At 42.1% G+C, this 15,674-nt stretch overlaps 1 protein-coding gene across 6 annotated transcripts in view; it reads right to left on the minus strand.

Moving 5' to 3' along the window:
* acap3a (ArfGAP with coiled-coil, ankyrin repeat and PH domains 3a) overlaps positions 1-15,674 on the minus strand; it is a 213,213-nt gene that overhangs the window by 94,259 nt on the left and 103,280 nt on the right. For all 6 annotated transcript variants that reach the window (XM_060937600.1, XM_060937602.1, XM_060937603.1 and 3 more), the window contains exons 5-8: positions 12,853-12,911; positions 6,935-7,118; positions 826-870; positions 492-587 (exon numbers count right to left, since the gene is read on the minus strand). In XM_060937600.1, coding sequence (XP_060793583.1) covers positions 492-587; positions 826-870; positions 6,935-7,118; positions 12,853-12,911 — 384 coding nt within the window. The remainder of the gene's footprint in view (positions 1-491; positions 588-825; positions 871-6,934; positions 7,119-12,852; positions 12,912-15,674) is intronic.

Below are 15,674 nucleotides of genomic sequence, written 5' to 3' on the forward strand. Positions count from 1 at the left end.
TGTCGTCCTTACACCGCATGGCATGCCCCAAGCGTTTACAACACAGAATTCCAGGTTCTCCGCTCCAAAATCGGCAGCTTCAAAACGATTGATTTTTTTTTTTAACCGACAACTAAAAAAAAAATTAACCGGTTGACATTGATTCAGTCAACCACCGGTCAAACGGTCATCGGTTAACATCCCTAGTTTGGATTCGGATTTTCCTGCTGTAAACCCTCGACATGTTATCCACCTCTTGAAATCACCAATTTCATTGCCTTCCACGACCGAGCACGGCAAAATCGCTCCTCTCACGTCACGTAAAATTAATCTAACATCCGCTATATTGCACAGCGACCGACCCCGGCTGTCCCCCATGATGCTTGGAGGCTATTGCTTCTCTGACTAATACCCTCGTGACCTCCTGCTTATCAAATATCCCTAAGGCTTAAAACCATGATTGTGATCAGACTTTAGCATCACTCCTAAGTGAGGATGTGGGCGTCGGTCACCTCTGCTGCCAGCTTCTTCATGTAAGGGTCGATCTCATCGAGCAGATTAAAACCCTGCTGAAAGAGCGAATACTGGGCGTGCATGAACGACAGCATCTGCGGAGAAGACAAGAAGAGGAAGAAATGCATGAAAGAAACGAGAAACTTTTCTAGATGTGTTACCAGATACCGTACAAGAACGGATTCAGAAAGACGGCAAATTGGGAGCGAGGCACTGATAACACCAGACTACACCCACACAAACCAGATTAGTCCAGCTTGAAATTCGTGTTCAAGTGCTTCTTTTTTCAGCAGGGATCACAATGTAATCTGGAACGTGATTTGTGGAACTTACTGCGTCTAGGATCTCAAATTTCTTCTTGGCCTGAAGGACATTGATCTATGGAGGAGAGAAAAGGAGCAGGCTGAGAGTTGCTCACTGCATTCATGCTGGAGTGATGTATTTTTGGAGATGGAGAGATGTGTTTTGCTGAGCCGCGTGCTGTGTACAGTATAATGTAGTAGGGGATGTTTGTTTATCGTTAATGGAAGGAGTCTCCGGTGTCAGTGGTACACTGCAAAAAATGGCCTTTCAAAAATAAGAAATACAGTGGGGCAAAAAAGTATTTAGTCAGTCACCAATTGTGCAAGTTCTCCCACTTAAAAAGATGAGAGAGGCCTGTAATTTTCATCATAGGTATACCTCAAGTATGAGAGACAAAATGAGAAAAAAAAATCCAGAAAATCACATTGTAGGATTTTTAAAGAATTTATTTGCAAATTATGGTGGAAAATAAGTATTTGGTCAATAACAAAAGTTCATCTCAATACTTTGTAATATACCCTTTGTTGGCAATGACAGAGGTCAAACGTTTTCTGTAAGTCTTCACAAGGTTTTCACACACTGTTGCTGGTATTTTGGCCCATTCCTCCATGCAGATCTCCTCTAGAGCAGTGATGTTTTGGGGCTGTCGCTGGGCAACACGGACTTTCAACTCCCTCCAAAGATTTTCTATGGGGTTGAGATCTGGAGACTGGCTAGGCCACTCCAGGACCTTGAAATGCTTCTTACGAAGCCACTCCTTTGTTGCCCGGGCGGTGTGTTTGGGATCATTGTCATGCTGAAAGACCCAGCCACGTTTCATCTTCAATGCCCTTGCAGATGGAAGGAGGTTTTCACTCAAAATCTCACAATACATGGCCTCATTCATTCTTTCCTTTACACGGATCAGTCGTCCTGGTCCCTTTGCAGAAAAACAGCCCCAAAGCATGATGTTTCCACCCCCATGCTTCACAGTAGGTATGGTGTTCTTTGGATGCAACTCAGCATTCTTTCTCCTCCAAACACGACAAGTTGAGTTTTTACCAAAAAGTTCTATTTTGGTTTCATCTGACCATATGACATTCTCCCAATCCTCTTCTGGATCATCCAAATGCTCTCTAGCAAACTTCAGACGGGCCTGGACATGTACTGGCTTAAGCAGGGGGACACGTCTGGCACTGCAGGATTTGAGTCCCTGGCGGCGTAGTGTGTTACTGATGGTAGCCTTTGTTACTTTGGTCCCAGCTCTCTGCAGGTCATTCACTAGGTCCCCCCGTGTGGTTCTGGGATTTTTGCTCACTGTTCTTGTGATCATTTTGACCCCACGGGGTGAGATCTTGCGTGGAGCCCCAGATCGAGGGAGATTATCAGTGGTCTTGTATGTCTTCCATTTTCTAATAATTGCTCCCACAGTTGATTTCTTCACACCAAGCTGCTTACCTATTGCAGATTCAGTCTTCCCAGCCTGGTGCAGGTCTACAATTTTGTTTCTGGTGTCCTTTGACAGCTCTTTGGTCTTGGCCATAGTGGAGTTTGGAGTGTGACTGTTTGAGGTTGTGGACAGGTGTCTTTTATACTGATAACGAGTTCAAACAGGTGCCATTAATACAGGTAATGAGTGGAGGACAGAGGAGCCTCTTAATGAAGTTGTTACAGGTCTGTGAGAGCCAGAAATCTTACTTGTTTGTAGGTGACCAAATACTTATTTTACCGAGGAATTTACCAATTAATTCATTAAAAATCCTACAATGTGATTTCCTGGATTCTTTCCCCCCATTCTGTCTCTCATAGTTGAAGTGTACCTATGATGAAAATTACAGGCCTCTCTCATCTTTTTAAGTGGGAGAACTTGCACAATTGGTGGCTGACTAAATATTTTTTGCCCCACTGTAAAAGATTCAAACAAAGCATATTTGCTTGAATCAGGTGAAAAAAATCTGCCAATGGAACTAGTCAAATTTGACTTGGTAAGATTTCTTAAAGTAAGATGAAAAATCTAACCTGTTTTTAGATGAAATAATTCCAGAATAAGATTGGGAAACTTATTATGCGAGATCTGATTAACTCAAAATAATCAAAATAGTTCTTATAACAAGATCGTACTTCTTACATTTAGCCATTCAAGTCATTTTTATTTATTTCATTTTAAGGGTATTTCACTTAAATTCATGACAAAGTCTTAGCAGTAAAAACTGAATTTAAGATAACTATACTAATATTAGGATTGTTCAATTCTACAACTAAGCATCGCTAGCTTAAAAGATTCTCCTTTTGTAACCTGTAATTAGTAAAATACTCTAGATATGAGACCAGAGACTATCTTGAATCAAGTTGACGACACATGTAGCATTGCAACAAGTTTATTTTTTTTTCCCATTTCAACATTCAAACATTAAAACACACTGCAAAAAGTAAAATCTAACCAAGATTAAATATCTTAAATCAAGACAAAATATGCTTGTTATTTGTCTGCCAAGATAATTCTCCTTTCCAGGCAGGTTTTGTGTAAGAGTATTTCACTTACTTTAAGCAATTTTTCCCTCAATTATCTTAATAAGGTATTATAACTTGTTATTGAGATTTTATTACTGGTTATGAGTAAGTTCTGTCTTAAAATGAGAATTACCATAATTTCATCGGTGTTATATTAACCATGGCAAGTTTGTCAAAGTCAGAATTTCTTATTTCAAGCATCTTATCCTTTCTTTTAATCAGGGCTTTGAACCGGTTCAAGGAACGAAAACAAAAACCGGGAACTTTTTCTATTTCACATGGAACAGAAACGAAACCAGAAACTTTATTATTTCTTATGTTCCGGAACAGAAACGCTTATTAAAAATAATGGTAACCGGTTAATACCGGTTTTTATTTCGTTCCTCAAAGTTTCTGTAGCCTACAAATAAGTCATTCTTCTCCTGCGCAAGTTTCTATGACCCGCTGGGGTTCACTTCCTGTGTGACGTTCGCTGACTGAATGGAGAGAGCGGGAAGGTGGACTACTATCATGTCTCCACGTGATAATAAGTGAGTAAGTGCATTACTCAGTAAGTGCATTACTGAGTGTCTGAGCAAAGGAGAGCCTGAACGTTGTAACCTCCCTATTGGTTGTTTGTAAAAATGTATCAGTTGTTGCCCTTCCCACGGGAATCATCGCGGGCTCGAGAGACGAGACCTGACGAGTTAGTTCGTTCGTAGCAGAACAAAATGTCTGGACACAAATCGGGTTTTCAGAAAAGGAAAGAAAATAAACAGAGGGTCGAAAATACAAAAAAGGAGGCAGAAAATGCAAAACGAGTTTTAAGGTAGGACAAATGGTTACTTTTTAAGGCAGCCCACCGTGGCTGCAGGCTTTCAGTTGTGTCATTGAATGGTTACTTTTCTGAGGCAGCCCGCCGTGGCTGCCTGCAGGCTTATTTATTATAGCCCATTTAGTTAAAATAGTTGATATAAAATGGTTATAGTTATAGTTCTGTGATGGTTGTCCTGATTTAGACTGGTGTTTTGTTTTGTTTTTGTTTTTTTTTGGGGGGGGGGGGGGGGGGGGGGTGTTGCGCGATGTTGCACCCGGGTCCAGATTAGGGCAGAAGCGGCCCTGGCTACATTTCAGGTGTAGTTTGTTTTATGTATGTATGTACTTGCATAGATGTGTACTTGGTCTTCCAATATGGCGCCTAACAAAATCTCGCGGCGCGGTGACGTCATGCGGTAGCCCTCTATAGGGCCTGACTAGCCTTTGGTAACACACTAAACGAATTGTCTTTCATTTTTGGCACTTTTTCTGTTTGTGTAGATGGGAAGACATACTGAGAATCCAAATCGCCAACATTTGAAATAATAATTGTTTTGAATTATTTCTTGTCTTTTTTAATGAAGGTTGTAATAGAATTAGCCTACATTTGGCTTAAGCTGGAAGAGACAGAGACATAATTTTATAGCCATTTGTTAAACAGCTGACAGGGAATGTAATTAACCGTTCCGGGAACGAAATTTTTTTGTTCTAACCGGTTCAGGAACGTCTATTTAATGGTGGAACCCAAAACCGGAAACGTTAAAATTCCGTTTCTGTTCGGAACGAACCAATAGGAAAAAAATTCTGGTTCAAAGCCCTGCTTTTAATCTCTTAACACAAAACAGATAACTAAATTAAATTAATTGTTGTCTTGTCAATCTGGCAACAGAAATAGGCTACAAAATGGATTGATTTGTTGTTTTGATTTTGATTTATTTGGCGGTCTCAGTTGGTATAAACACTTACTTAAACAGAGCACACCAATATGCCCAGATGAAATAGTCAAACTGTTGGTTGGGGGACAAATTATCTAGCATGTTAAAATGAGTAGTACAACTTTACTTGTTTTTAGTATAAATACACTAGTTTTAAGACATCTGTGGGGTTTCTAAAGCTAGATATATTTACTTGTTTTTAAAAATCTTGCCAAGTCAAATTTTCTTGTTCTGTGGGCAGATAATTTTGCTTATTTTAAGTAAAATATTCCTCATTTTATTACTTTTTTTTCTTGATTTTGTAAGCCGGGTTTTTGCAGTGCATCTCTTAAGATTCCACTTCCCCAGGACCTCAGGCACCAAAAAAATAAATAATAATAATAAAAAAAAGTCTACGCATTTTGACTTACAGTGCTTACACAACGCCAAAGCAACAGTGCATTTTGGGGGCACTGACTATTCATGTGTACGAGGGGTAGGGCTGCACAATTAATCGAATTTAATTGAAAATCGCGATTTTGGCTGCCACGATTAAATTAAATGAAAATCACGATTTATTTCCATTTAAAATGTGAGCTCTGCTGTATATCTGATCAAGCACTTTTTGACCAATACTCCGCCAAACCATTAGGGGGCGAACCGACGCATGTAAGGTTTCATTACTCCGCCTAAATAAGCAAGCAAGCCAAGTACAGTGTTGCCAGATTGGGTGGTTTTAAGTGCATTTTGGCGGGTTTTGAACATATTTTGGGCTGGAAAATGTCAGCAGCATCTGGCAATACTGGCCAAGTGCGCAGAGCTTCAGTGCAGCGGTTTCTTCTTCAAGGGGTGATAGCGTAAGAGTAGGTAACAGATTGAGGTGAGAGAGAAAAGCTAACTATGTCGGAACAACAGACTATTTAGCGCTGGAGGCAATGCTGTGACCTGCCTTCGCTCATGTTTAAAGCCAGAGCATGTTGACAGGCTGGTCTTTCTAGCTAAAAACTTGTAGGCCTCAGTATAATGCTATGTAATTGTTGCAATTGAGTTTTCAGTTCCTTCATCCTTTGGTAATTTCTTGGATAAATTTCATTTATTTGTCATTTGGAAATCAGAATTTCTCTTTTAAATTTCATTCTGCACTGAAAGCTGTTCATATTGTTTGTTTGAATATAGTGAAATAAAATTTAAGTGATTTCCCTAACATCAAGAATAATCGTGATTAATAATCGCGATTACAATTTTGATCAAGATAATCGTGATTATCATTTTTTCCATAATCGTGCAGCCCTAACGAGGGGTTTACAAGATCAGGCACAAAAAAAAAAAACCACTGAACTCAACTCACAGCATTCCAAAAAGCCCTCACTAAAACGCCCTCCACTCACTCATAGGCTTTTTGAAGGCACTTGTCTGGTCTAGAGTCTGTACAGCATCTAGAAGGAGCTCACTCTGAATGACTGAGAAAACAGTCGCAGTAAACTTAGGATCTGTAAGGTGGAGTTGAATTGTAATGAAAGATTCAAAGATTTCAGTAAAGTTCATTTATTCCCAAAACAAGCATACTTTGTTTTTTTTTCTTGTAACAAGATGAACTGCATTTGACAAATGTCCAAAATGTACTTACTTGTTTTAAAAAAACTTGTCTTATTTTCAAAGGTGCTCCAAATAAGACTTTTTCAAGACATTTTGTCTATACAAGATTTTCAAGATGGACTGTCTAAAAACTAGCCTTTCTAGCTAAATGAGGTTTTGCTTGTTGGGCAATTATGTCTTATAATAAGGGTGGCTAGATGTTTTGACTTGAAAATAGACAAATAAACTTCCTAAGATTTTTATTTTTTGCAGTGTAAAGCTGGAACTTGAATTTTTCCCACACAGGAAAGTGGCAAAGGAGGAACAAAGCACTCCAAATAAAATAATCAGTCTGTGTGTGTTACCTGCAGAACATAATCCAGTGCTAGATGGCGGTAGCACTTGCGAGTGACGTTGAGGGTGCTGGTGGCCTCTTCCACCTCGTGCGGCTTGTTCCTCGGTGCCTGAGCGTTCTTCACCTGAGCGATCTCCAGGTCCTCGCGCACCTTATCGAAGTGCTTTTTCGTTTCCTTAAACTTCCGCACGTCCCTGATACACATACACGTTCACAAGAAGCTTAAAGTGATATGAAGCTAAACGGATGAAGAAGCTAAAAGCCAGGCTTCAAGAACTGTTTTCACAGTCTAATGTCACAAAGATGTCAGGTCATGCATGAGTAATCTGAGCTGTGTGTGTGTGTGTGTGTGTGTATAGGAACACGACTATGCATAAGCATATACATATTAAATCTGGAACAGGAAAATGGTGGATTACGGGATGTCTCAGCCTTCCTGAGCTTAATGTCAGCAGTTTTGTGTGTGTGTGTGTGTGTGTGTGTGTAAAACTCTTTCCCCGTTTCCTCCACACATTCATTCATGGCTGTAGCCTACAGCAGTACATCTGACATCAAGGAAGCTCTACACACTCTACTGTGTTTAAGTCTAGACAATGAATCTATAACTTCGCCGACGTTGCCACATTTAATACGAAACTACTTCTTCTGCTTCTTCTTCTTCTTCTTCTTTCAGCTGCTCCCATTCAGGGTCGCCACAGCAGATCTGTTCCACATACAGTGCTCAGTGTAAATGAGTACACCCCCCTTGAAAAGTAACATTTTAAACAATATCTCAATGAACACAAACAATTTCCAAAATGTTGACAAGACAAAGTTTAATATAACATCTGTTTAACTTATAACGTGAAAGTAAGGTTAATAATATAACTTAGATTACACATTTTTCAGTTTTAATCAAATTAGGGTGGTGCAAAAATGAGTACACCCCACAACAAAAACTACTACTTTGTATGGCCTCCATGATTTTTAATGACGGCACCAAGTCTTCTAGGCATGGAATGAACAAGTTGGCGACATTTTGCAACATCAATCTTTTTCCATTCTTCAACAATGACCTCTTTTAGTGACTGGATGCTGGATGGAGAGCGATGCTCAACTAGTCTCTTCAGAATTCCCCATAGGTGTTCGATTGGGTTCAGATCAGGAGACATACTTGGCCACTGAATCACTTTCACCCTGTTCTTCTTCAGAAATCCAACAGTGGCCTTAGATGTGTGTTTAGTCATGTTGGAAAAGTGCACGACAGCCAAGGGCACGGAGTGATGGTAGCATCTTCTCTTTCAGTATAGAGCAATATAGGGAAGTTATAGTGTAATGGTTAGAGAAACAGCTTTGGGACCAAAAGGTTGCTGGTTTGATTCCCTGGACCAGCAGGACTGGCTTAAGTGCCCTTGAGCAAGGAACCTAACCCCCAACCGCTCTAGCAAGAGTGGTGGCGTACCTTGTGTCTGATTAGCCAAAGAAAAACTGATGATGCAGATTATCAGTTTGGGCATTGAACCTGACCGACCGATAGAGCAATACAGCTGTGAATTCATGATGCCATCAATGAAACGCGGCTCCCTGACACCGGCAGCACTCATGCAGCCCCACATAAGGACACTGCCACCACCATGTTTCACTGTAGGCACCATGCATTTTTCTTTGTATTCCTCACCTTTGCGACGCCATACAGTTTTGAAGCCATCAGTTCGAAAAACATTTATCTTGGTCTCATCACTCCAGAGTATAGAGTTCCAGTAGTCTTCATCTTTGTCAGCATGGGCCCTGGCAAACTCTAGGCGGGCTTTTTTGTGCCTGGGCTTTAGGAGAGGCTTCTTTCGTGGACGGCATCCATGCATGCCATTCCTCTGCAGTGTACGCCGTATTGTGTCACGGGAAATAGTCACCCCAGTTTGGCTTTCTACTTCTTTAGATAACTGCAGTGAACTTGCATGCCGATTTTCTTCAACCCTTCTCATCAGAAGATGCTCCTGTCGAGGTGTTAACTTCTGTGGACGACCTGGACGTCTCTGTGAGATGGTTGCAGTTCCATCTTTCTTAAATTTTTGTACCACTTTTGCTACAGTATTCTGACTGATAAGTAAAGCTTTGCTGATCTTCTTGTAGCCTTCACCTTTGTGGTGTAAAGAAATTATTTTCTTTCTCAGGTCTTGTGTCATTTCTCTTCCATGTGGTGCCATTGCTGACAGCATGAAATGGGGAGGGGTTTTCTTTAAGTAACACCCTTTTATAGTCAACTGTCTGCTGGACACCTGTGTAATGACTAATTAGACTCGTCTGTGATTGTATTCTTGTTAAATTAGACATTTGTAGTCTACAATTTAGCTTTACTCCAGAGACTTTCAGTGGGGTGTACTCATTTTTGCACCACCTTAATTTGAGTAAAACTGAAAAATGTGTAATCCAAGTTATATTATTAACCTTACATTCACGTTATAAGTTAAACAAATGTTATATCAAAGTTTGTCTTATCAACATTTTGGAAATTGTTTGTGTTCATCGAGATATTGTTTAAAATGTTACTTTTCAAAGGAGCTGTACTCATTTACGCTGAGCGCTGTATTTGATTTGGAATAGGTTTTACACCAGATGTCCTTCCTGACACAACCTTCTCCAGTCTATTGGGGCTTGGGACTGGCACTAAGTATGCAGTGGCTCACGCAACCCCAGTGGCTGGGTATTTTACCTAATCCGCATGTCTTTGGACTGTAGAGGAAACCGGAGCACCTGGAGGAAACCCATACAGACACAAGAAGAACTCCACACAGAAAGGCCCCCGTCGGCCGTGAGATTTGAACCAGCCTTGTAGTCGAGTCACTAAACCTCGAATCCGAGTGCAGTCTCGAGTCCCCAGTGTTCAAGTCCAAGTCATTAAAGAAAAATTCGAGTCGAGTCCGAGTCCAACACTCCAACTGCACTATTTGACGGCGGCTGTGTCAGCGCCATTAACATTAGTTTGTTCCTGAACAGGTGAATGTGCTTCTCTTTGTCAGGGAGTGTGAAGTATTCTGTCAGAGACGGTTGGGAGACGGATGTAAGTGCAGAAGGTGTGTTTATTAATACAAGTGAAGACGGTAAACAATCCAGAATCGTAAAACGGTGAAACGGGCAATAGGTCAAGCGAGGCACAAACAGGCTATCGAAGACTCGGCAGAATCAAAGATGAGAAACAGGAAATCAGGAAACCAAACAGGAAATAAGGCTCAGTAACATGTCAACAACACAACTCAATACTTCGCAAAGTAAGTGTGTTTTTACAGTTTTTATATAGGTGCCTTAATCCTGTGCAGTTGCGAATCGTTTGCGGTGCGTGTGCGAGAGTCCGCTTGGTGTGCGCACTGTCCGGAGCACGCCCAAGAGTCTATCTGATGCACGTGCCAAGGCGCGCAGGTGCGATACTCTTGCACGAAATTAATACAAAAATTAATGTAGATATAAATATCTTATGCCAAATTATGATGGCATGTTACAAAAAATAAAGAAAAAAATCCCAGTCCTCGTCTCCAATTTACGAGTCCGAATGCAGTTAATGCACGAGTCCGAGTCATCAGTGCTCAAGTCCAAATCAAGTCACGAGTCCTTAAAATTAGCGCACGAGTCGGACTCGAGTACTACAAGCCTGGTTCGAACCCAGAACCTTCTTGCTGTGGGGTGACAGCACTACACTACACCACCATTTAATATGTACTTAATATGTATCCTATAATCACACACACACAAAGCCCTTTTGGAAAAGGCTAATGATGTGACAGCAAAAGAATAAAATGATCTTTTCTCAGCTTTATATGATTTACTAATTCACCCTGTTTTGGGTTTGTAATTAAACACTTTCAAATGAAGTCTTTGGAGTGAGCAGATGGTCAGAAAAGTCCCTGCAGAGAAAGAGTGGTGCGATAAAGTCTTACTGAAATACAGGAGTTCGTATTAAATGAGTGACAGGCAGGTGATATTATTGTGTCATAAAATCAGAGACGCAATCATGTTTGGGTCTGTGTTATTACATCATAAAATAGCCAATCATGTTCCAATACATGTTATTACATCATTAAAACGTGCCAATCACGTTCCGATATCTGTTATTTAAATAATACTGGTTGGCGTTGAGTGGTATATCAGATATATTGCATTCAGCTAGCATGATATTGAAGGAGTCAAAGACGAGTATGTATTATTTATGATACAGACACATTCCTCTCGGGTGTTCAACGTGTCTTTCTCTTTCGAAATCCTCTCAAAATCTTCTGTATTTAACGAAGCAAACCTGGCGGCCATGTTTGTTTACAAATTGTCCCAGTCGCTCGCTAGTGCGGAAGTTTTATGTCTCTGATGTGTGACGTCGTGCTGTCTTGACAACCATGTAATATTGTAAACCATATTCAACGCTTATTCTCCATTGGACAGAATGACGTAATACACACGTAGGATAAGCGATATGATAACAATATTGCATGCTGTCAAACCAAATGAATGGAACCCGCTAGAAGGGAATAGAACACGTGTTTTTATTCCATCGAAAAAGTCTCCTGCATGTAAAATAAATATATGTTATTTACCAGCTGGGAGGTCCGTATCGTGAAATACCGTGACCGAGGTCTTGAGAGGGCCGAGGTCACGGTATTTCACCATACGGACCGACCTTAAGCTGGTAAATAATATATATATTTTTTTCTTTACCAAATTCTAACAGAAAACGAGAGCGCCCGAAAGGGAAAACCGAGCCGAGCCGCCATTTTGAATCCTCATTCACGGCTGTAATGCAAATTGCTTCCTCCTCGGTATACAAGTGCACTTCCATGGCAGGAAAAAAACTACATTTTGCCGCCTATGTAGTGCCCTATTTATACAAATAGGAGTCATTCAGGATTCAGCCAAGTTTTTGCTCGGGGTTAGCAGCAGTTAGAGGTTTTTAGCTTTCTCCTGAAATGTTTTCTTTTATTTCTTCTTCCTCAGGGTAGTAAAACTCACTTTCACTGTGAACACTGTCGTTATCGCTATCCATGCTGTAAAATTAATGCTATTCTCCTGAGAAATGCTGGCAAAAATGTATAAGATTTTTGATAATCTTATAAATAAATCTTATAAAAAAAAAGATAAATGTTGACAAAAAATGCTACTATGTTTGTTGTTGTTGTGAACGAATGAGTCGCCAGAGGTCCGTAACCGGGGTCCGTACTGTAGGATACGGACCTGCTCGCCAGCCAATCAGAGCGCAGGATTTGGACCGCGAAAAAAATAATACATATTATTACATGGCTTTGTTGAATACTCTGTTCTGATCGCTCAGTTACGTCTTTCTGCGGTCTGTTATTTCTGTATAGCAGACCGTTGCTATGGACCACATCATTAGCGAAAGCAATAAAATCACTTTTAAATCAAATTATTGGTTTCTGAAGTAAGTAGCCACTTCACGTCGGGGTCCTTGGGTTTATTTCACAGTCATGACCGGCTCACTGTACATTATCCCTTACGTAATCCAGTATATAAAGAGATGATCGTGTTCCAATCATGTTCTGATATTGAACCGTAACTGGCTCTTATTTTACATGGAATTACTGAATCAAGTCAAGTTTATTTCTATAGCGCTTTTAACAATAAACATTGTCACAAAGCAGATTTACAGAATTTGAAAGACTTTAAACATGAGCTAATTTTATCCCTAATCTACCCCCAGTGGTGACGGTGGCGAGGAAAAACTCCCTCAGACGGCACGAGGAAGAAACTCGAGAGGAACCAGACTCAAAAGGGAACCCATCCTCACTAAGATCCAATCAGGTTCCAATAGATATTGCTGCATCATATCATATAAGAGCCAATCGTGTTAGGATATGCAAATTTCGCCTATGCAACCCAGAGATGTGGTTAGACTTCAGGGCGTTTCCAAAACGCGTAGTTTACCCTCTGAGTAAAATGGACTCCGATACTTACTCTTTGACAAAATTGTGCAACTGCTGCTTCACAGATCTCTGCGCCTGGTCGAACAGGATCTGAAATACAGAACGGTTGTTTATTTTAACCATGTACAGACGAGCTTTTCACCAGCAGAGGGTGATGGTGGCCTGTTTTCACTGTCGCACACATACTGTATGAGAATCCCCTCCCATTCACATGCAGCACCACCATCACTCATTCATATTCAGCTGTGCACACGGTGTGAGGAGCTTTCTGCTGATCGACGCTGCCACGCTGCAGATAAAATAGGTCAGTCGGACAGGGAGGGCGGGAAAACGGCGAGAGAGAACGGCACAGCTGGTGGAAACAAAGACTGATAATGATAGATGGAAGGAGAGAGAGAAAAAGAGAGAGGGGGGATGAGGCTACAGGTCTGCTGCTGAGACAGCTCGGGTTTTAGCACCTGTATCTGCTGAATATTCTCAATGATGCACGACACTGTCCCACAGTACAACATCTCTGAGACATACGACGCTGTATTTTAGCTTTGACACTGTCCCACACGCCCTGTGATGACCTGGCGACTTGTCCAGGGTGTACCTCGCCTTTCGTCCGTAGTCAGCTGGGATAGGCTCCGGCTTGCCTGCGACCCTGTAGAACAGGATAAAGCGGCTAGAGATAATGAGATGAGATGAGATCTTTTATTAAATTTTTCAAAAAGAAATTCAAAGCGGCACTGCTGAGGCTCAACATTCCTGAGTCTTTACATCAGCGTGATAACCAGACGTCAGGACCTCAGAAATATGACTATTGGAGGCTGTAAAAATGCGCCGAGGCTTTGTGAGATGTAACTCTCCAGGTGGGCACTTTAGCAGAAGGCTCTTTAACATTTTATTACCCCATAAACTCCAACAAGCCTGTTATAGGCCGAGTGAGGCCGGAGAACAAAAACTTCTCAACATGTTTATGTCCCTCTTGTCAGGTCGATCCTGAACGGCTGAGTGCAGTTAAACACACACTCCGCATGTCAGTGCTGTAATGAATCCTGCATCTCAGGAAATATTTGGATAGGACGCGAAACCATGCAGAAAGCGAGTATACTTAAAGGAAACGTCCACCTTGGAACACATATGTTTCCGGTTCAGAGTACGCTGTGTGCGTTTTGGCTGCCGCTTCTCACCGGAGCTTTTTCTCATCTCATCTCATTATCTGTAGCCGCTTTATCCTGTTCTACAGGGTCGCAGGCAAGCTGGAGCCTATCCCAGCTGGCTACGGGTGAAAGGCGGGGTACACCCTGGACAAGTCGCCAGGTCATCTCAGGGCTGACACATAGACACAGACAACCATTCACACTCACATTCACACCTACGCTCAATTTAGAGTCACCAGTTAACCTAACCTGCATGTCTTTGGACTGTGGGGGAAACCGGAGTACCCGGAGGAAACCCACGCGGACACGGGGAGAACATGCAAACTCCACACAGAAAGGCCCTCGCCGGCCACGGGGCTCGAACCCAGACCTTCTTGCTGTGAGGCGACAGCGCTAACCGCTACACCACCGTGCCACCACCGGAGCTTTTTGTTTTTCTTTTTTTTTCTCCTTTTCTTTTTGTATAGTTTGATGTTTTGGGGGAGGTTTTTTTGAGTGTTTTGTCTGCCGGTTGTGGTGTAGCTCCAGACCCGGTTTTGGGTGTCGGTTTCCTTGGTCCGCTGTGGGTGATGCCTGTGCTCCTCGCTATGGACTGCAGTGAGCATCAGGGTTGTCCAGCGCTCTGTGTGGCGGTGCTTCTGTGCTCGCTTTGTGGATCCATGGCGCGGTGTTCTGAGCGATGTTGCTCAGCGGCTGTGCAGGCGGTGTGGGATTTATCTTCGTGCGCCTTTTGCTGGGACTGTGGATAGCTACGCCATTGGAATTACATCCTGAGCCTTTTTTGGTGGACTCCCCTCCCAATTGTAAAGCAACCTTGGGTATGAGAAAGGAGCTATATAAATTCATAAATACAGGGTCGCAGGCAAGCTGGAGCCTATCCCAGCTGACTACGGGCGAAAGGTGGGGTACACCCTGGACAAGTCACCAGGTCATCACAGGGCTGACACATAGACACAGACAACCATTCACACTCACATTCACACCTACGGTCAATTTAGAGTCACCAGTTAACCTAACCTGCATGTCTTTGGACTGTGGGGGAAACCGGAGCACCCGGAGGAAACCCACGCGGACACGGGGAGAACATGCAGACTCCACACAGAAAGGCCCTCGCCGGCCACGGGGCTCGAACCCGGACCTTCTTGCTGTGAGGCGACAGCGCTAACCACTACACCACCGTGCCGCCCTTGTTACATGATATTAATGAGAAATCTAACGAAGAAGTAGTGGAGCTAAAAGTTAGAATTAAAGTTCCAGAATAAGGGGAGGAGTTATGGGGCGTGGCCAGGAACCAGTTCTGCTTAGTGAAAAGTTTGGAAGCTGATCTGTTTGAACAGAGTGTATAGATGGTAAGGTGCATTAACTGGACAGACCAAATGACTAAAGTGCCGCTGCATCACTTTGAGATTACAGTCCTGAGTGCTACTAGGGGAAAAACAGTAACCTATCCCGAAAAGAATTTTCCTCTGTGGAGAGGGAGAAAGAGAGGGGGGAAACAGTCTGCCATTATCCTCGTTTATAATCCTGAGATTGCGGGCAAATATTTTTCAGGAAATGTTTTATGACAGAAATCCCTGAGTGAACCTTCCACCGTCTGTTTGACTTATCCTTCACCCTTTCATCCGCCCTTTCTGACGTCATTCTGTAGCCCTCTTCATTTCCTTCCTTCCTGTCATCCCATCTGTAATGAGTCAAAAGGCTGGGAAAA

The sequence above is a fragment of the Neoarius graeffei genome, chromosome 13 (genome assembly GCF_027579695.1).
Source record: "Neoarius graeffei isolate fNeoGra1 chromosome 13, fNeoGra1.pri, whole genome shotgun sequence".
Classification (NCBI taxonomy): domain Eukaryota; kingdom Metazoa; phylum Chordata; class Actinopteri; order Siluriformes; family Ariidae; genus Neoarius; species Neoarius graeffei.